At 38.7% G+C, this 22,829-nt stretch overlaps 1 protein-coding gene across 5 annotated transcripts in view; it reads left to right on the forward strand.

The window, feature by feature from the left end:
- Positions 1–22,829, forward strand: part of PPP1R9A (protein phosphatase 1 regulatory subunit 9A) — a gene marked incomplete at both ends in the record, with an annotated part of 320,087 nt that overhangs the window by 228,463 nt on the left and 68,795 nt on the right. For all 5 annotated transcript variants that reach the window (XM_082662101.1, XM_082662103.1, XM_082662102.1 and 2 more), the window contains one exon: positions 16,365–16,520. In XM_082662101.1, the coding sequence (XP_082518227.1) occupies positions 16,365–16,520 (156 nt within the window). The remainder of the gene's footprint in view (positions 1–16,364; positions 16,521–22,829) is intronic.

Below are 22,829 nucleotides of genomic sequence, written 5' to 3' on the forward strand. Positions count from 1 at the left end.
AATAGAATAGTTGAAATGGCCTAAATGATGCCAAGATCAATACTGCATAGATAACCATCTTCTCCTGCCCATTGTATTAACTTAGAAACAGGCTTCAATCATAGAAATACATTTTCATCAGCAGGAAAAACTAAATGGTGACCTGACCAAGGACTGACGTCCTAAAGATGCCTTACTGTGGAGGTTTACCTGGTCTGATAAGGGCTCCATTTATTTTAAACTGATATTGATGCTAGTAAGGGTGGTGGTAAAAACTCTTAATTGATTTCTGGAATTCTGGTTTTTAAAGGGGTTTTTGAAAATTATTTTATTGACATAGAACAAAATCTTAAGTGTGTAATTTCATAATTTTTATTACTATATATCCATATTTCACATATTAAAATCAACATTAATGAAGAATAATTTATATACAATAAAATGCACCAATTTCATATGTGTTTAGGTTAACAGTGTGATGAATAACCACCACCACAATAAATATACAGAACATTTTCATCACCTCAAATAGTTCCCTTATAGAACTTTGCAGTCACTCTCAGCCCCAAAAAAGCATTCAGTCTGCTTTCTGACACTATAATTTTGTCAATCCTAGAATGTCATTTGAATGGAATCATAAAGTACATACTTTTTAATGTCTGGCTTCTTTCATATCTCTATCATAATGTCATACTTATCCTAAGTGTTCTCTATATTATGATTATACTGTAATTGGTGTTGCTTTGGGTTACAATAGAAAAAGCCCACGGCCCACCCAAAGTGGAATTCTGATTGAAGAACTCCATCGTAAAGCTAGAGCCCCATGGGCTACATCCCAGGTAAATTAACTACTCAAATGTGAAAAGCAAAACCAAAAAATTTAGAAGACTGTACAAGAATATCTTTAAGACTTCAGTGTAAGAAATGGTTCAAATCCATAAAGGAAACAATTGAGAAAATTGACATTAAGAACTTTTATTCATCAAAAGAATGCCTTTGTGAAAGCAAAAAGACATACCAGAAGCTGGAAGAAAATATTTGAAAACTAAATAACTGAAAGAGAATTATCTAAAAAGTCCTCCATGAGCCAGTGGGAAAGACTGCTTATGGGCTATTGGCTTGAATAGTCATATCGTAGCAGAAGAAATCTCAGTGGCCAACGAATACATGAAAAGATGCGCAAACATATTAGGAATCAAAATGTAAACGTTAAAAACCAAAATGAAATACTCTTTCCTACCTACTAAATTGATTTAAATCGGATATTTTAAGTTTTGGTGGGGATATGGAGTAAAAGGAGCTCTTATTCTCTGCAATAGGAGTATAAATAGGCCCATTCACTTTGAAAAACAATTTGGCATTATCTAGTAAAGTTGACTCAACAATTATATTTCTTACTAAACACCTTAGTAAAATTCTTAAATTCATGAGGTGTAAGACATGTATAATATCATTCTTGTAATAGAAAAGAATTGGATACAACTGACATTTCTATGAAGAAGAGAATGGGTAAATATATTGTATATTCATTCAGTGGAACGATACACAGAAGTTGTTTCTGCTGTGCACAACAGTTAGAGGAATTTCAGAAGCATACCATTAAAACGAGAAAGGCACAGAAGAATACATGATTCCATTTATATGAAGTTTAAAATCGTAAAAATTAATGATACGTTTAGTCATTAAAAAAATATAGTAAAACTAAAGAACAACAAGAATAATAAAATTCAGCAGAGTTATTCCGAAGGGCAGGCGACTAAAATAGAATCAGGGAGGCACACAGAGAGGATTATAATTGAAATGTAGTGGTACTGCTCCTTTTCTTAAGTTGTTAGTTAATTGGTGGTGGTTACATCATTATACTTTTTGTATATTTCATAAATACTCTTTGTGTCAACTCAATATTTAATGAAGAAAACTAAAATCTGGCATGTCCAATTGCTTATGTTGAATAGTTATGTGGATGTAAAGTGAATATGACATGATTCCTGCTCTCCAAGGGCCTATAAAATGACTTGAGACTCTGTGTCTTAAAGTGGGACTCTCATAGTATTTCTTTAAGATTGCAGATTTCTCCACTCAGCCTCACACCTGCTGGAACAGAATATGCATTGTAAATAGCCTAGGGTAATGGGAGTTTGTGGGAAGGGTTAGGTGCAATCAGAGCTGGAGTTGTCCAGTTTAAAGATGCCAGGAAAACTGATGTAAAGACTTTTGAGTCCTGGTATTGCAGACACTTCTCAAGAAGAAATTGCTTCCACAAACCACCAGATAGCCATAATGAGGAAAGGAGTAAAATTGTTCTCCCTCATAGGAAATTATAAGTTTGAGATTATATTTATTATTAATCTGTAGATAATCCATAGAAATACCATCAATAATATTTTTGTTGGTTTTACTTTTTTGTTTACTATAAATTCTGTAGCTGTAACTTCTGGTTCTATGTGATAATCAGCATTTTTGCAATCATATGAGTCAATTTTTATATGAATACACCATATTTTCCAAGATTCAGTTCGTTGTAAGATTAAAGAATTATTAAGATAATAATAACATGTGCCACTTGGTCAGTGTAGTTGTTCTCTTCTGCAGATTAAAGATTTAGGGAAATACAAATCTCTTAGTCTCTTCCCACAGTCCTGCTGGCATCAGAATAAGTGCTTCATTGTTTCCTTGGCAAGTAAAATGAAACTCAAGGAAGGCTGCCAATTTGAAATTGCAATGTGACATTTGAATACAGAGGTCTACTTTGGTCTATTGACTGTTTAGTTCTGGATCTCAGTGGGAAAAATAGGGATCACTGGTTCCCTCCTCATATAGAATATATTTATCAGAGATTTAAAGACAATGGCATTCATGTCTTAGTAAGTAGCTATCATTTATTAAGAGGAATTGAATTAGGAATATTGAGTCATAGAAAAATATAGTTTATACTCCCAAGAAGCTTGCTATTTTGCTGTGGAAACAAATATATATGGTAAAGAATTTAAATCATTTTCAAGGCAATCTGTCAAAAGGCCAGATAACCATAGTATAAAAGAATCATCACAACAAAGGACATACAAAAGTAAAAGCATGAATTTGAGATTTGTGGTTTCAATTTTTATTTGCAAGAAGTTGTTTTTTGTTATTGTTTATTTGTTTTCTGTAACTAAGAAGCTGGGCCAATATTAGGTGTGCTCAAGAAATAAAAAGACCAGTTTACCTGCAGAGCTGAGTATATAGAAAGGAATAATGGTTGGAAAGTCTTTGAAAAGGTAAACTGAATAATATTGTAGGGACTTTAAAAATCAGCTGACTTTCTAGACATTTTTTCCATTAAATAATAATTGGGGTAAAGGGAAATAAGGTTTCTGTGCTTCATTTGAGCAGGTAAAATGTCAACACCAGAAGACTCTGATAAGTAAAAAAAAAATGAGGAAACAATTCTCTCCAAGGCTCTAACATTTCGGAGGCATTGACTGCCCTTTGTTCTAGACTATCTGTTCAAATGTTTATATAGATAACAGTCTTGGAAGATACAGGTAGACTTTCCCTCTCGAGCAAGGACAGTAATACTTACTGCCTGTTATGAAAGATGCAGGTTACCAGGCATGTCTGGGTGTCTCTACTGACATGCCTGCATGTTCAGGAATCCTCTGGCTCTCTTATCACTCTTTGGAAATTGTGGCTTGAGATACCAACACAAAAATCGTGATACAAAAATCAACTAGTATGAAGACCCATTCTGGGTTAGAAGAAGGTCTTGACCTTGTTCAGACAGCAGTTACAGGGATACATACTGACACTGAGCATGAAAGGAAGGAATTTGTCATTGTCATAGTCAAAAGCCTGGTAAATCCTTAAAACTTCGGCTGGTTCACTGGGGAGATTATGGGACAAGGAACATAATGCTAGTTAAGGAGAAATAGCAACAGTTGAGCTGCCTTTTGACTCAACCCCTCCTGCAGTTTATCATGCCAACTTTAGATTCACTCAGACAGTAAAATGTCGTGAAGCTTTTTGCAGCAGGTCTTGACTGCTATAAGGGAAGATTAGCCCTGTCGGGGAGATTTCTTTCAAATTGACAAACTCCTGTGGTAAACCATGGATGAATATTTGGGTCCTAACTGGTCTATAATGCTGATAAAAGTAACTCACCAGAGAATGAGACACTATTTTGTTCAAAACAATCTGGATAAATTCTTGCAGTCAGCATTACCACTTGAAAAACATCCCCATCCCTTATGTTCACACTACACTTAATGACTGGACTCCAGATTGAGATGGACTCCATAACAGAGTCCCTGTTGTAGGAGTCAAGGACAAGGCTTCTGAGTCAAAAACTCCCTGAAGCTAAATTGGTTCTATCAGTAATGATGACTCACCCTGCATAGTGCTTTAGGTGGACCACAGACATTGGAAGTTTGGTTAAAACATATTAACCACTGCACTGCTCAAAACTGAAAATGCACTGTTACTTATTACATGAAATTGAATGATTAAATCAACTGAATAATTGGAAATGAATTATTACGGCACCTTATTACAGGCACAGAGCTTCTCCCTACCTCTGTGCCCCTTGATGTCCCCTCTTACTACCCTAACCTCAGCTGCTTTTAGGAGAAAGATGATGAGGGGTCAGGCTAAGATAGATCTCTTTGTCCTCCAGAGAGATCAAATGCTGTATGAACCCCTTGAACATACTGGGAAACTGGGAGGGGAGGCACTCAAACTTTATGGTTCTGTGGATGCTGGCTCACCAGTCAGCATCTCACCTGATCCCATAGTGAGAAAGAATATCCAGATTCAACTGATGTGGTTTGGGCAGAGTCCAAAGCAAGAAGGAAAGCTGGAGAGGCCTTTAAAGGGTGGATGGGACCCTTTTGGCAGATGCAGTGTAAAGCTGTTATTCTTCCACTGCTAACTCTGCAATGGAATTGATTTCTTGTATGCCTGCAGTTTTTTGTGCCATTAGTGACAGTGGTGATTCTCCCACTCAAGGATTGCCACATATGGAGAAGTGATAGGATATGTAGATGACTCTCCCTGTTTTATTCCAGGTGGTCCAGTAGAAACAATATAGAATCACAGGAAGAGAAGGGTAAATCGCAGTTTATTTTAAACACTTAGTGGCTGCCAGGATGCTCAGGCCATTTCTCAACACAACACTGCATGCCTGATGCAGCAACCAAAGAAAGAGGAGATGGGGTAGCTCTTAACCTCCTGCTAAGCTCTTATGGAAACTGAACCTGAATGCTCGACCCATGGAGGCACTGTCACTCTCTGGCCTAATATTCTCAGTTTGATGTGGGCCAGCTTGACCTCACTGATGAATAAGGTTGGAAGGGCCCAACAGACTTTGCTTGTCAAATGGAAATGGCAGATTCAAGAAAGCTGCTAGCCTGGCCCAGCAGCATCTTAGATGTACATGAACGAGTAGCAGCTTTTTATTTGGGGGGAACTATCTGCAACTATCCTCCTGAAACAAGGCCTCTAGCTCAATGAGGCCTTTGGTTCATAGAGGTTTCCTTAAATCCCTGGGTTTGTTTCATCAGTGGTTCAGCCAAGCTGTCCAACTCCACCTGTTTGGCTTTCCAACCTCAGCACTAGCTATGCAGACCCCAAAATGAACATGGTCACTTTGCTCACTGGGCAGAATTCAAGGTCATACTTATAACTCTGACCAGTACTCCCCTTGATGAACCTTGTGATATTTTTACTGATTTTTGAGCTGCTGTCAACAGCCTGTTGGTCTGTCACTTGGAAAATTACAGATTATAGTTTAGGATGGCAAACTATAGAAACAAATTGTGGCAATTGATCACACTCTTGAGACTTTTCATGAAGCTTAGGGGTAGTCATAAGAGGCCTTCATGTATTAAAAGAAACACTGTAATTATCAGATCATGTAGCCCTCAGATGACATTAGAGATCCCTCGGAAGTGAGGCTGTTCTTAGTTAATCGGGGTTGCTTTCCTGGGGGATAGCTGACTTTTTATTTATATGCAATTCTTCTTAGGTTTGGAGTCATTTAATTAGATAAGGTGGTTCAAAATTTGTTCCAAACTTCAGGTGATGTTATCAATGACACCACCTCTATCCTGGAAGGCATTCAGGTTGGCCTCAACTCACTGGCCAGTGGTGGGTGATAGAATCGCCCTGAACCCTAGATTTCCTCCTGTGGTCCAATGCCTAGTCTGTGCAATCACCGATACCTCCTGCTGTACCTGGATTAATACCTTAGACCAAGTGGAAAACTCAGTGAAGAAGCTTAAGGAGAAAGCTACCTGGATTTCTAAGGTAACCCCTGATCATTTATGGGATTTGTTGAGCCAGTAGAGTCTGGAAGCCTGGCGAGTATGGTTGATCTCAGTACTGCAAGTTGGGCTCATTCTGCTGTTTGGAGTTCTTTTAATAGTAGTTTTAATTATATGCTGTGAGACAGACTGAACAGTTTTGCTCCTAGCCAGTCTTGGTCACACTTATCAGTGTAGTCAAGGGAATGTCATACTCATGGAAAAATTCACCAGTTGTCAAGATAGTGTAGAAATGAGGGTGGATATTGTTGAGAGACAATTCCCCCATGGCTCTCTCACTTCTCTGCATGTCTTATGAGCAGAGGCATGTTGGCCTTTGTTTCAGATTATTTTTTCAATGATACTTGTATAATGAACAACCTTGGAAAATAGAGATAGTATCTCTCTTCAGGGTAGGTGACAGACTTGCTTACCACCTATTATAAAAAATTTGAGTTTCCTAAGCTCAGAATTCTTAACAAAAGAGTTTTGTGGTCACAGCTGCTGCTTCATTTTTAGACCATGACAGTATCCTGGATTTGAACTTTGTTTGGAAGCCATTTCTTAATTTTAGAATCAAGACTTTCAGAACCATCAAGTCTTGGTTCCTTTCTGTTCAACAGTCCTCTCAATTGATCTCTGTTTGTCATATTCTAGTGGAAGCAGCAGGAAGAAATCAGGCAGCGCCTTCAGCACTTTGTTTGGAAATCTACTTCCCTGGCTCACTCAGTTCAGTAGGGATATTTCCTACATTTTCCTTACAGAAGGTGATAATGTGGCAAAGCTTTCTGCCACTACACAGCAAGGATCCCCCTTCCAGATCTCCACTTACAGTCTTTTCAAGGCAATTTAGGCTGCTTTAACATACTCTTCAAAATTCTTCCTGCCAGGGCTTCCCTGGTGGCGCAGTGGTTGAGAGTCCGCCTGCCGATGCAGGGGACACGGGTTCGTGCCCCGGTCTGGGAGGATCCCACATGCCGCGGAGCAGCTGGGCCTGCGCGTCCGGAGCCTGTGTTCCGCAACGGGAGAGGCCACAGCAGTGAGAGGCCCACGTACCACACACACACAAAAAAAATTCTTCCTGCCAGCCTTCATTCACTGCCTGTTTCCAGACTTCCCTGTTTTTCTATATTTGTTATGGCAGTACCCCCTTTCTATTGCTCTATAACAAATTACCACCAAAACTCAGCAACTTAAAATAAGAAGTATTCACACATTACAGTATCTGTGGGTCAGTTTACCTGGATACCTCTGACTCAAGATCTCTTGCAAGGCCAAAAATAAGGTTTCAGCCAGAGCTGCAGTCATATACACGCTCAACTGGAGGAAGATCTGCTTCCAAGCTCACTCACAGATGTTGGCAGAATGCAGGAGATCTACTTCCAAGCTCCCTCATGTGCCTTTTGGCAAGCCTCAGGTCCTTGCTGGCTGTTGACCAGAAACATTAGTTCCTTGTGATGTGCGCCTCTCCATGGGGCCACATACAACATGGTGGCTTGTTTTTGAAGAGCAAGAAGACAAAAGAGACGCCACTCACAGTTTTTTGTAAACTAATCTTAGAAGTGACACCCCATCACTTTTGTTGTATTGTGCTTGTTAGAAGTGAGTCTGTAGGGACTTCCCTGGTGGCGCAGTGGTTAAGAATCTGCCTGCCAATGCAGGGGACACGGGTTCAAACCCTGGTCTGGGAAGATCCCACATGCCACAGAGCAACCAAGCCTGTGCACCACAACTACTGAGCCTGTGCTCTACAGCCCATGAGCCACAACTATTGAGCCCATGTGCCACAACTACTGAAGCCCATGCACCTAGAGCCCGTGCTCTGCAACAAGAGAAGCCACCACGATGAGAAGACCACGCACCGCAACGAAGAGTAGTCCCAGCTCGCCGCAGCTAGAGAAAGCCCACGTGCAGCAACAAAGATCCAATGCAGCCAAAACTAAAAAATAAATTAATTAAAAAAAAAAGAAGTGAGTCTGTAGATCCAGTCCACATTCAAGGGAAAGGATTATACAAGAGCATGATTGCCCAGGAAGAAGGGATCATTAGGGGTCATTTTAGAGCTTTCCTACCAGAGTGGTAAAGAGAGTCTCTGCTTTTGAGGAGTATACTTTTGAAAAGGAAGGGAGAAAAAAACTAAAAGAAAAAAACTTTAAAACTCCGTAACATCTAATTCTGATTTTTGAATGGTCTACCACAATTGCTGTAACAATTTTAAGAAGGGAAAAGTGCGTTTGAATTGTTACAGAAGATTTTATAGGCAAATCTTAATCTTAAATCTTATATCAGAATTTTAGGAAGAATAATTTGCCAGCAGTATTATCAGTGACCTGAGGCACTGAGCACCTGAAGGCAGGGAACACAAGAGGCCTTATGAGTAATCAAGATAGAGATTTTAGATGTTTCTTGATTTGGCGACTAGACAGTAAGAATGGAGTGCAATGTCAGAAAACATTCTGAGAACAAAGACTGAGAAGAAAATTTTGAATGACTTGATAAATGAATATATATCTTGGGCTATCATGTTGGATGTTTTACATATTTTGTTTCTTTGAATCCTCTCAATACCTATGAGATTGGTATCTTTTGAACCATTTTATAGAAGAGGAGATCACGGAAGATACAAGCTAAATGACTTGCCCACTATCATACAGCTGTGACGTTGTTTTTTCTCTTTTGGGGCCCTGGTCTCTCCAGCCCCCAAGTCATGCTCTTTTTTTGTTGTACTGTTCTGTGGCATTGTCCTGGAGAAACGAGGGACAGTGAAAATAATCGTAGTCATAAAGTCATCTTGTCATTTGGCATATTGTAGGCACTATGATCAATACTTTGAATATATCACTACTAGAAATTCTCCCAACCACCTTATGAAGAAGGTGCTGTTATTCCCAGTGATGTGAAAAGAGACTAAGTAGCCCAACACTACAAAATCAGGACACACAGAAGTCAACTGACAGAAAATGGAAAGAGAGATGCCTTTGCAGAGAAGGGGATGCTTTTGCTGAAAGCCATCTGGATGGTTGGCACAGACTTAGGAATTTTAAACATTAAAGTGTTAGTTTGAGGTCTTCCTCCTCCAGAGAAAAAGCAACTCTCTTCTATTCTCCCACAGAACTGAGTCTGAAAATATATATAACCAAATTCAATTCCAGTAAACAAATTCCAACAAAAACTGCGTAATTAAGGCTATTTTTATGATTAGCACCATTTAGTTTCCCTGAATTTACCAGAACAAACATTGCTGCAGCAAAAATTACTGCTAATGGTTGAACCTGACAACAAGAGAAAATCCCCAAAAGGGTCATTTAGGCCCCAGCTGCAGCTGTGCTTCACTGTGTTTCTTACTTGAAAGCTGAGAATTAACAGGAAAATCAGGCTCTGCTGTGCTGTGCAGATGTGACTAAAACTGTATCAATTCACTCAGCAAACATTTGTTCGGTGCCTACTGTATGCCAAGCAGTGTGCTAGCCACACTGGGATCACAGGGATAGATTATGCCTGGCATTCTCAGGGAACCTACAGTTGAAAGAAGTTGTTGGGAGGAGGCAGATATAAAAACAGCCAAGCTTCCTGAGTGACAGAAGGCATGCCATGGAAACATAAAGGAGTGAGTTAGAAGAGTCTTATGCCAGCAGCTTCACGGGATGTGCTAAGTAGATGGATATTCATCTTGGACCACTGGGGCAGGAGTGGAGTCGATCAGTGAGGAGAACAGAGGCCTGGAAGTTTGCTTGGCCTTGGGTAGAAGCTGGTACCTACTCCAAAACTGGGAATACAAGAAGAGGAGCAGGTTTAGGGAAAAGAGAAGTTTTACTTCAGAAATGACCAGTTTGCTTTTTTAATTTTTTTTTTTTTTTTTTTTTGCGGTACGTGAGCCTCTCACCGCCGCGGCCTCTCCCGCTGCAGAACACAGTCTCCGGATGCGCAGGCCCAGCGGCCATGGCTCACGGACCCAGCCGCTACACGGCACGCGGGATCCTCCTGGACTGGGGCACGAACCCGTGTCCCCTGCATCGGCAGGCAGACCCCCAACCACTGCGCCACCAGGGAAGCCCGACCAGTTTGCTTTTAAAAGATTCATGTGGCAAAGTCTTCTAGGATATTATATTTATGAGACCAAAAGTTAGCAGATGTCTGGTTACAAGATTTGATGAAGGCTTTAGCCTGTTGCTGTTGTAGTATAAGTACTGCAGCAGCAGCAGTGCTCACTTATTTTGAGCATTGCCATGTTCCTGACCTTGTGTTGAACACTCTACAGGTACCATCTAACTTAATGTCATGACACCCTTGTTATACTAAGGAACTATTTTTATCCTCGTTTTATAGATGAGGAAATTGAAACTTAGATCTGAAAACTAACTTTACCAATATCAAGAGCCGGGATTTGAACCCAGGCCTACGTGACTTCAAAACCAAGATGCTTTAATTGGTCACCACTTAACTCACCACTATAACAGATACTGTCTGTTCCTTCTGTAAAACCTACACTGAGATCTACAGCCCTCCTGAGTATTCAAGGCTCTAATATGTCTACATGCTTCTGGTCCCACCAGAACCACCAGAAGAGGCAGAACCTGTCAGTTGTACTTAACATTGTAATTATGTATTTTAATAAAATATTAAATCCCCCAATAGCATATGAGTATAAAGGAAATTGTGTCTATGAAAGCAGATACAATGCTTTGCAAAGATTCAGTGAAGACTGGTAGCTCAAGAAAATTAGATGTGAGAAGGAAACGTAAAAGAGAAAAACCGTAAAAATCTAGAGGACCTTAGCACTCATTTTGCCCTGCAAGAATCCTTTTCATCCTTTTTTTTTTTTTCTGCACACGGGCCTCTCACTGTTGTGGCCTCTCCCGTTGCAGAGCACAGGCTCCGGACGCACAGGCTCAGTGGCCATGGCTCACAGGCCCAGCCGCTCCGCGGCATGTGGGATCTTCCCGGACCGGGGCACGAACTCACGTCCCCTGCATCGGCAGGCGGACTCTCAACCACTGCGCCACCAGGGAAGCCCTTTTTCATCCATTTTAAGACACTGCATTAATTCTATAGATTATATGCTCTGGTTCTGGTTTATATAAGAAAAAGTGCATGAAACATCAGTCAGCATACTTGTGAGCCAAACCTTTTGAAGGGGACTTCTATGCGCTTGCCCAGGGTGAGCATATTATGAGAGAAAAGAAGAGGACAGGAACTTTGGAGCTCATTGCAGGCAGGTGCAAGTCTTCAAAGTGAACTGAATGATAATGTTCAAAGATGTGGAGGGTGAATTTCAACACCACAGGATTATGCACCAGGGTTTTTGGTTGGAGAAAAATGAAAGGAATGTATTTCCATCTTTTTTTTTTTTTTTACAAAGCTTTAGTTCTGTAGACTGTAAGCAGGATAGCATAGAAGAAAGAGCATGGACTTTGGAATATGTTAGATGTGTAGCTTCAGCAACATGACTAATTGACCTTGGGTAAAGTCTCTGAACCTCAGTTTCCTCAAGTTAACACGGTACAGTAATACCTATATCAGTTAGTTTTTTAAGGAAGGTACAGTGGTGGGCACATAGTAAGTTACAAAATAATCACTATTCTTTTTTTGACCCTTTTTGGGAAGCCATTAAAGAGTATAAGATACTAATCAAGAAGGTAGACAAGAAGATGAAAAGGCAAGAACTATTCTTGCCTCATTTAAAGTGGATTTGCAGGTTGGGACGAAGAACTTTCAAGAGTCTCTGTTTACTTGAAAGATGCTGAATCTTTTCAGAATAAAGAGATAAAGAGAAGGACCTGGATACCACTGGAAATACTTTGTTGTAGCAACTTTTGGGGGGTACAGCGTTGTCTGTCTTCCTCTGTAAATGTCAGATTCAGTCCAATTTAATTTTGAGGTTTATGAAATTCTGCTAACATATCATTCCATGTAATTTATTTTATTTGCAGATTACCATAAAAATAATGTCCATTTTCCACAAAGATAAAAGAATCAGAAAAACACATATTCTAAGTCTACCAGATGTAACTTTTTAACTTCCAGGTGTTTATGAGGTTCTGTAGTAAAGGCACCCTTTATTCTAAAGCCTATTTAGGATGGGATTGGTAAATGATCTGCGAGAGAGAATGGCAGTATAACGTTTTTAAACGCCCTATCCAGAGTCTCTAGTAAGTAATAAGTAGAATCAAGACAGTAAAATATACATTTTGTCCTCAGGATGCTTATGAGACTAATTAGAAACAGAAAACATTAGTAAATGGAAAGATGAAATGAGAGATAAAAAATTTTAGCAGATTGCAGGTGACTTGGGTGTTGAGGAGAGAGACCGGTAGAGTAAAAAAAAATAAAAGAATCAAAAGAATTATTAATAACTTACATTTATGGAGATAATTTTGATGACTCAAATGGGTAACAAAGCCAGAATTATACTTAGAGGTAAGAATTGTATATATTGTACAACCCTTATCCTGTTATTCACTAAAAGGAGCGTTAAAAAAATAAATGTGATAGAATGCTGCCTTCTCATCAAATGACTTTACAGTGCCTTTTCTGGATATTATTGAAAACTTCCTTAGCAGGTTATAGATATTACCAAGTAAATGAATTGGCATTCTTGGATTTGTTCTTTTAAAAATGTTTGTTAAGATCCTGTTATAGGTTAGGCCCCCTCCTAGGCACATGCTTACGTTCATTCCCTTAGATATGGTGAAGAAGTATCTATTTTCAAGCTGGCAAAGGGAAATCAAATTGTTCATTTCAACTCTTATGTTTAAAGTGTGCTGCATTGTCATCAGACTTTCAATTTAACTTAAGATTTTATTGAGTCATTCATGATAGTCATCAAATTGATTTGATATAGAAGTGAATTTTATGTACCTGGCTTAGGCCTTCATAATAAACACCCGGCTTTGCTGCTAGTTGTAACTATAGGGTCAAAAACAAGCACAGAGTTTTATATCTCTAAATCAAAACTTTCATCCGGTTATCTTGAGATTGTGCACTTTGCCAGCCTTGCTACCTTTCTATTAATAACATCACTGGGATTCTTAAAGTACCTATTAGTTCTAAAAGTATGTATAAATAGGAGATGAATTAATTTACAGAATATCACACAAAAAAATACCAAGTCTGGAATTAAGAGTCCTTTTAAGGTTTATAGGAACTAATCATACCACGAATGGAAGCTATCTGGAACCAACCAGCCCCACTGTTCAGCTACCTTGCCCTGCCAGTGCCAAAGACACTTAGAATGGTATTTCCAGTTTAGACATTTTCAGACTGGTTTCTTTCTTTCTCTTTTATTATTTTATTTATTTTTTTAACATCTTTATTGGAGTATAATTGCTTTACAATGGTGTGTTAGTTTCTGCTTTATAACAAAGTGAATCAGCTATACATATACATATATCCTCATATGTCTTCCCTCTTGCGTCTCCCTCCCTCCCATCCTCCCTATCCCACCCCTCTAGGTGGTCACAAAGCACCGAGCTGGTCTCCCTGTGCTATGCGGCTGCTTCCCACTAGCTATCGATTTTACATTTGGTAGTATATATAAGTCCATGCCACTCTCTCACTTCATCCCAGCTTACCCTTCCTCCTCCCTATGTCCTCAAGTCCATTCTCTAGTAGGTCTGCGTCTTTATTCCCGTCCTGCCCCTCCTACTGAACACTGGCAGAAGACTTCAGACCTTTCTTCTTTCTTTTTTTAAAATTTTATTTATTTTTGGCTGCATTGGGTCTAGTTGCAGCACGCGGGCTCAGTAGTTGCAGCACGTGGGCCCTAGAGCATGAGGGCTTCAGTAGTTGTGGCACATGGGCTCAGTAGTTGTGGCTCAGAGGCTCTAGAGCACAGGCTCAGTAGTTGTGGCGCATGGGCTTAGTTGCTCCACGGCATGTGGGATCTTCCCGGACCAGAGATCCAACCCGTGTCCCCTGCATTGGCAGGCAGATTCTTAACCACTGCTCCACCAGGGAATTCCCTTCAGATTGGTTTCTAAAGACCCCTAGGGTTCCAGGTGCTGATGAGCTATATAGTATAAAGATGGAGGCCAGGACTTTCCTGTGGCGTAGTGGTTGAGAATCTGCCTGCCAATGCAGGGGACACGGGTTCGAGCCCTGGTACGGGAAGATCCCACGTGATGCGGAGCAACTAAGCCCGTGTGCCACAACTACTGAGCCTGCGCTCTAGAGCCTCTGAGCCACAACTACTGAAGCGCCATGTGCCACAACTACTGAAGCCCACACGCCTAGAACCCGTGCTCCACAAGAGAAGCCTCCGCAATGAGAAGCCTGTGCACCACAATGAAGAGTAGTCCCCACTCACCGCAACTAGAGAAGGCCTGCGCACAGCAACAAGGACGCAACACAGCCAAAAATAAAAAAAGAGAAAAGAAAAAAAGATGGAGGCCATCCACCTCTTTCCCTTTCAGTCAGAGCATTGCTGATTATATTAGGGCTGTCCGGGGGAAGGGGGTTTGTAACTAACATGTAACCAGTTTGGAAAATCACTGCTCTGTATGAAATATCCTGACCTTACTTCTATACACAAATGCCACCAAAGTCAAAGTCTTCATGCTAATAGTCTCTGTGTGTGGAAAAGGAGTCTGAGGATGCTGAGGCATCCTTTGTTTGTTCATCGTGGTCAGTGCCCGCCAGATTCCTTAATAGATATTGTATCTACTTCTGGACACCACAGTTTAAGAGAAAATACCGAGAGCTTGGAGAGAAGTCAGAGTACAGGCGCAAAGACAATTACAGAGAATGAGACCTACGAGGAAACTAGAATTATTTTACTTTGAAAGAGAGAAGTCAGAACAGCAATTCATTAATGGTCTTGCAGAAATTAGGAATTATTACGTTGAGGTTAAGGATTGGATTTCCTTCATGTGCAAACATAGTCAAGTAAATACCGTTTCAGGTTTAGCAAGTAGAGCCAAAAGAAAAAATAACAGCAAGATGCTAAGCCTCTTTAATCAAAGGAATAGATCACTCAGTATGCTATGAAATTTTTTTTAAAAGGCAGTATGAATCCCTAGCTGTTTTATGTATGAAATGTAACTACCTGAAGGAACAGGGGTGAATTAAATGAACTTTGTTTTTCAACACTGTGACTCAGTGATTTATCTTTAAATTATATCAGAAGGTATAGATTTCAAACAATTATTTTGAATTAGAGTCTCATAGCCTGATGCTGCCAGGAGAGGAGCTACTTTCTAATAATGTTAAGGAACTTAGTCGTGAGGAGGAATATTTATTCCAAGGGTCATGAACTCATATACCTACAGGGGCCCAGGGGTATCACGAAGGAGTGATGCTAACAGCTTAGAATAATGAATTATGGAAGTTATGGTGTATTACAAAGAGTACCTGTGTAAAGGGACAACGACTGCTGACTCTGGCCAGTGGTTATCATGTCGTTATGTGCCTATATTGCCAGATCTTTGGCTTTCTCAAGAAAAACTGGAAATCTAGAATAGGTGAAAGTTTTTAACATTGCCAAAATGCTGAGATTTATTAAAGTAGTACTGATTAGGCAAAGCAATACACCTGTGTGGGCTGTAAGTAGAAAACTTTGGTTAATTCTTTAGGTCACTAGTTAACCACCACATTAGTTAGACAAACAAATGAAACAGAACTGATTAAACTCTAAAACTTAGGAGAATCAATCTACTAAACCTTTGTAAGGCTTAATTAAGGTCCTTTCCAACTCGATGAATCTTTTGGTCTCCCCTTCCTTCTTCCCTGCTGTCAATATTGAGTGACTTATTCATTACAGGTGTTGGGAATTTAAAGGAATTACTTATTTCCCTTAGCAACATAATTTTATTTAGTAAAAACATCAAACACTTTGATTTAAAATAAAGGTTTTGTTGCTTTACTAAAGATACTGCTGATGCTCTTAGATTTTTAGAAATGCACTTATAAATGGCATAGACATGTCACTTTGGATTTTTGAACTAACATTTGTTTGTAACATTGGCTGAATGAGGCATGCTTGACTCAAAAGCCTACTTACACTTTTACCATTTGGTGACATATTTTATTTCTCTTTTATAAAATATTTTAAAATAACCCACCTCCACATGGGTAAGGACAGCTGGATTTCTGAAATCCCCTTCCTTTCAGACAGGAGAATATGCCACAGATGAAGAGGAGGATGAGGTAGGACCTGTTCTTCCTGGCAGTGACATCGCCATTGAAGTCTTCGAGCTGCCTGAGAATGAGGACATGTTTTCCCCATCAGACCTGGACACAAGCAAGCTCAGTCACAAGTTCAAAGAGGTAAGTTGCTGATCTGCAAAGTATTTTTCTATAGCTGTCCATTTCATTATTAAGTATATATATTTGTTTGAAAAGTGTATTAAGAATAATCAGTTTTTTAAAGAAAGCCTTTCAGTAACAGATTGTCCTGAATCTCATTGAATTTCAAGGCAAAAGTTAAGTAGATCTCATTCCACAGTCATTAATTTAAATGCTTGTTATTTGTCATAGTGACAGTTTTTAACTTGTCTGTTCCATAGTTTCAAGCTATAGGCTTAAATTTGCAGTTTTCGTGTCAAGGTTATATTTGTAAAGCTTTGTGAAAGTTTTGGAACCTGGCTTTCCTCGAAGGCAGTGATTTCTAAAAAGGCTTTTGTTTTTCTTTTCCTAAAATAGACAAGGTTCCAACAGGGATCAGATGATATTCCCAAGTGGTTTAACTGAAGAAAGTTTAATGAATGAACTTTGAGTAGAGTTAACAGAACTACCAAGGGATGGTGCAGTGTAGAGGGACCGGCCACAGGGGAAGTTGTTACCATCTTTTGGCTTAATGGGTAAAGAGGGAAAGAGATTACCTTTTTTTGAAGGAGGGCCACTCAACATCTGCAGCTTTGTAAGATGCAACCACTGCTAAAAACTACATCCTGGGGGTAAGGGTGATAATATACCAAGACCCTTCTGTCCTCTTGTTGATGCCTCCCATCAGCCTAACCCAGGCAGGGGAGCCTGGGAGATTCAGTCTTGAAATCTGAAGAGATTAGCCTCCTGAGGCAGGAGCTGTCAGAAAAGGGCCAGGAATGGATCCTGAGGGGGCGAATGCAGATAACCACAAAAACTCTTCTTCCAAATGAACTTCTCAGACCCCCAACTTGTAAAACAGAAACAGTGATGAATGGGTCCACAAGCATTTTATTCTTTATTGCTTTGTGGAACATCCGCTGTTGTTGGAAACAAGTGTGTCATTATTTACAGCCTGCCCACAATAACCCTGAAGCACTGAGACTTGAAAACCATTGTTTTGTGGTTGCAAGTCTCTTAGGGACTTGACCACTTGGAAAATATATTCTCCTATTCATGAAAAACAAGGATTATAGTTGCAGATTTATAATTTATAAATTTATTTATAATTTCTAATTTTGATGTATTATAAACAGGTCAATTTTATATGTTCTCATGTTTTACCTAATACACCTAGTACATTGACTTACCTTTTTAATTCCCTATGACAAATTTATAGTTGTGAGACCAGTGTCAAAGTGAATGTACTTTTCAAATGTAAGTTTTTATTAAATAAAACAACTTATGTTCATTATAGAGTTTTAGAAAATACAGATTTGTATAAATGCCAAAAAATCATTCCTAATCCCAGTATTGTGGTATTGGGGATTGTAGGATGTATACTGTGTTAAATTCCTTCTCTTGATACTTAAAAGTGTATTACTAGGATTTTCCCATGTCATAAAATATTTTTCCATAAATGATGCTTATTTACTGTTTCATCTTATGGATCTTATATAATTTACTTAATTCTTTGTTTTGGAACATATCCTTTGTTTCCAGGTCTTTTTAAATTATTAAAAGTAATGTTGCAATAAATATTGCAATAAATTATCCTTAGGATAATTTCTTACAGTGGAATTATTAGATCAAAGAATATGAATATTTTGGGGACTTGTACTTAATGCCAAGTTGCCGCCAGAATGGCTTTTCTTGGTAATATAGAAATTTATTTATGTCACCCAGTGGTTTCGAGTGCCCATTTCTCTTCCACATACTGTTATTAGTCAGGTTGAACCATTTCCATTTATATAGTTCACAGAGTCCTTGAGACAAAATACATGGGTTTTTCAGATGATTTATGACTATTCCTAGTTCTAAATCAGATACAAACGTCTCAGTGACAATGAAGTACACTATTATATAATGATTAGAATTCTCTTATAGTAGAAGTAGCAATGCCTACCTTAGGACCATTTCTTATAAAGTCTTTCTAGATTAACTGATATCTTCAAACCAAAGAAAAATGCAGAAAAAGAAAGTTCTTCTGCAGGAAGTGACTGAGTGGGAGGAAGTGGTATAATCTGTTTCTCTTTGGCTCTGAATTGGCCCAATAATACATATTACCTGAAGAGTTAGATGAACTATTTGTTCTTTAAGAAATCTTCCTTGAGAAAAGACAGTCTCTTCAATAAGTGTTGTTGGGAAAACTGGACAGCTACATGTAAAAGAATGAAATTAGAACACTCCCTAACACCATACACAAAAATAAACTCAAAATGGATTAAAGACTTAAATGTAAGGCCAGACACTATAAAACTCTTAGATGAAAACATAGGAAGAACAGTCTTTGACATAAATCACAGCAAGATCCTTTTTGACCCACCTCCTAGAGTAGTGGAAATAAAAACAAAAATAAACAAATGGGACCTAATGAAACTTAAAAGCTTTTGCACAGCAAAGGAAACTATAAACAAGATGAAAAGACGACCCTCAGAATGGCAGAAAATATTTGCAAGCGAATCAACGGGCAAAGGATTAACCTCCAAAATATATAAAAAGCTTATACAGCTCAATAACAAGAAAACAAACAACCCAATCAAAAAATGGGCAGAAGACCTAAATAGACATTTCTCCAAGGAACACATACAGATGGCCAAGAAGCACATGAAAAGCTGCTCAATATCACTAATTATTAGAGAAATGCAAATCAAAACTACGATGAGGTATCACCTCACACTGGTTAGAATGGACATCATCAGAAAGTCTACAAACAACAAATGCTGGAGAGGGTGCAGAGAAAAGGGAACCCTCTTGCACTGTTGGTGGGAATGTATATTGATACAGCCACTATGGAGAACAGTATGGAGTTTCCTTAAAAAACTAAAAATAGAATTACCATATGACCCAGCAATCCCACTACTGGGCATATACCCAGAGAAAACCATAATTTAAAAAGACACATGCACCCCAGTGTTCATCACAGCACTATTTACAATAGCCAGGTCATGGAAGCAACCTAAATGCCCATCGACAGACGAATGGATAAAGAAGATGTGGTACATATGTACAATGGAATATTACTCAGCCATAAAAAGGAATGGAATTGGGTCATTTGTAGAGACGTGGATGGACCTAGAGACTGTCATACAGAGTGAAGTAAGTCAGAAAAAGAAAAATATCGTATATTAATGCATATATGTGGAATCTAGAAAAATGGTACAGATGAATAGGTTTTCAAGGCAGAAATAGAGATGCAGATGTAGAGAACAAATGTATGGACACCAAGGGGGAAAAGGGGGGGGTGGTGGTAGGATGAACTGGGAGATTGGGATTGACATGTATACACTAATATGTATAAAATAGGTAACTAATAAGAACCTGCTGTATTAAAAAATAAAAAGACCCTAGGACCTTCTAGGAAATGTAAGAGGACTCGGTCATATTCAGTAGATGCCCCTGCCTTGCTTATATTCCTGATTTTACTGATTGTAGCTTGTATTGTTTTCCTCATCTCATTCTTGCTACACTTTGGGAAATCCTCACATATTTTGCACTAATTAATATAACACTCTCAATTTAGTCTGTCTCTTTGTTATTGTCCACTCACCTTCCCATCTTCTGACATACATCTAATGAAAGGAATAGAGGAATAAAGAGCTGTGATCATTCACAAATGTCCTTGATAGTTGCCCATGGAATTCCAAGGGTCTTCTAAAGTATTATATTTTTGTTTGTTTTGTGTTTGTGGTTGCAGTTGTGGTTGATGCTGCTGTGATTTTGGTGAGCCTCTGATAAATCTGTTCAAATAAATTCTTGTTACAATCAAAAAAAAAAAGAAAAGAATAATACCATGTGGTTTCACTTATATGTGGAATCTAAAAAAAAAAAATCTTCTTTGAATGTTGTAACTCTCAATCCAACTTTGAGGCAGTGAGGACAAGGTTGTGTACCCTGGCAAAAGCCTATTATATAGCTTTTCCATGTTGCCAGGTAAGCATGACCCCTACTCTTTGTTAGATAATTGAGCTGGAAATAGGGTACACATTTTTTTAATGGAAGCTAAAGAGCCTAAAAAGCCAAAATAGTATATGGAAGGTTATAGCCTCCATTTTCTGAATTGAGCCAAGGACTCAGTGCTCCATAAATATTGTTTGAAGTTGACTCCATAGTGCAGACAGCTGCGTGATCTGGACCAGGGGCTGGCAAACTATGGCCCATTGGCCAAATTGGGCCTGCTGCCTTTTTTTGTAAATAAAGCTTTATTCAGACACAGCCATGGATGTGCATTTATTTATTGTTTGTGGTTGCTTTTACTCTACAACAGTAAAGCTGAGTAGTTGTACAGAGACCATATGGCCTCCAAATCCTAAATTCTTTGGACTTTTACAGAAAATGGCTGCTGGCGTTGGTGTAGGCTGCTCCATGATCTGGACCCATTCTGTATAGCATGGCTGATTTAGTTTTAGCCTGAGTAACCAAATCTGTAGTTTTTTTTGTTTTGTTTTGTTTTGTTTTTTGCGTTATGCAGGCCTCTCCCTGCTGTGGCCTCTCCCGTTGCGGGGCACAGGCTCCGGACGCGCTGGCTCAGCGGCCATGGCTCACGGGCCCAGTCGCTCCGTGGCACGTGGGATCTTCCCAGACCGGGGCACGAACCCGCGTCCCCTGCATCGGCAGGCGGACTCTCAACCACTGCGCCACAAGGGAAGCCCCAAATCTGTAGTTTTAATTTTGGCTTTTAAGAATTGGAGGTTTGTCACCACCTCTAGAACAGACAAATACCACATCATTTCACTTCTAATCCTTTTATTCTCTTTTGTTTTATATTTAACATATGAATATATTTATTTCTTCAGGAGATTGCTACTCAGTATCAACTGTGTGGCCCCCTGTCACAGGATTTGTATCTTGTACACTGCCACTACCACAGTTTGAAATTTCTTTATGTGATTAACATACGCGCCCAAATACTGTACAGTGTTAGATATTTTTCACAAGATTATACACAAAACCTGGGGTGGAGGTGGAGAGTCATTTTGTGTTGGAGTCTGTAGAAAGTCTCATATTACATAGAGTTCTCTTAATTACATTATTTCAAGCAAAAGTATATGTTACACTGTTTGGGCAAAGCAAATTAGACTAACATTCTCTCAGTCATTCCTACTTTTAGCCCATTATGTATCTTGCTGGACTAGATCTAAGCTCCTCTGTTTTTGCTGAATCTTTGCACGGTTCTTGCATGGAGTTAGTGGTTAAATATTTGGTGAATGAATGATATCAAGCATATACTAGAATTTGTTGTATAAACAAGACAGCTCCCTAATTTAATTTTCCCAAATAGCTGACAAGGGGGCTAGCGCTTTTATTACATGCTCATTTACCCATTTCCTTCTGGTTGGAGGCCCAGCGTTATTACCTACAGTATTTGTGCCTTAACACTCTGGACTGCTTTTAGTCTTCATATTGTGTTCCACTTTCTCATCAATTTTTGGTGCCGTACTGTTAGAATATATATAAAACATTGATGGAATAAATCAGATCCATCTAACTCTTCTCTTCAGAAATTCCATTACTTTTCAACTTATTCAAGAAAACACTTGAATCACTTTAACTCCCTTGAAAAAACTTCCTTGCATTTTCGTACTGTAATTACATTAAGATAGTAAATTAACTTGCGGAAAGCTGGCATTTTTATCACATTGACTCTTTTAATCCAAGTTTATGGAATGTATCTGTTTAATTCAAGCCTTTTTTTTCTGACCCTTTCTCAAATTTTATAGTCCCCTCTATTATATAAATGTCACCTAAGAAAATCTTAACTAGAGTGGATTAATCAAAAGCTGCCACAAAGGTTATATTAGCTCCAATATAAGTTAAGAAGTCTTCTCTATTTTTCATTTTCAGAAATGACTTTTATAAGAGACACTTAATGACTTGCATAAGATGGCAATTTCTGTTCCCTGAAAGTTTGTTATTACTCAGCTGTAAAACCATCTGTGCCTTTGTGGAGGAAGATTTGAAATACTTTTTTACAATAACTATTAGTCTTTTCAAGTTTTCAAGTTTTTCTTGGGCCAATTTTGGTATTTTGTATTTCTCAAGAAATTCATATATTTCCTCTAGGCATTCATATTTATTAACTTATATTTTTATAATATAGCTTTAAAATACTGAAATCTTTAGTATCTATAACTAGTTCCTTTTTTTATTCTTTTCTTTATTTGAGTACTTTCAATTTTTTCTCAGTGTTTTTTTTCTAGAATTTATCTGTCCTGTTAGCTTTACATTTCTTTTTTTTCTTTCTTTCTTTTTTTTTTTTTTTGCGGTACGCGG

Source organism: Grampus griseus (assembly GCF_964374135.1).
Source record: "Grampus griseus genome assembly, chromosome: 9".
In the NCBI taxonomy this organism is placed as follows: domain Eukaryota; kingdom Metazoa; phylum Chordata; class Mammalia; order Artiodactyla; family Delphinidae; genus Grampus; species Grampus griseus.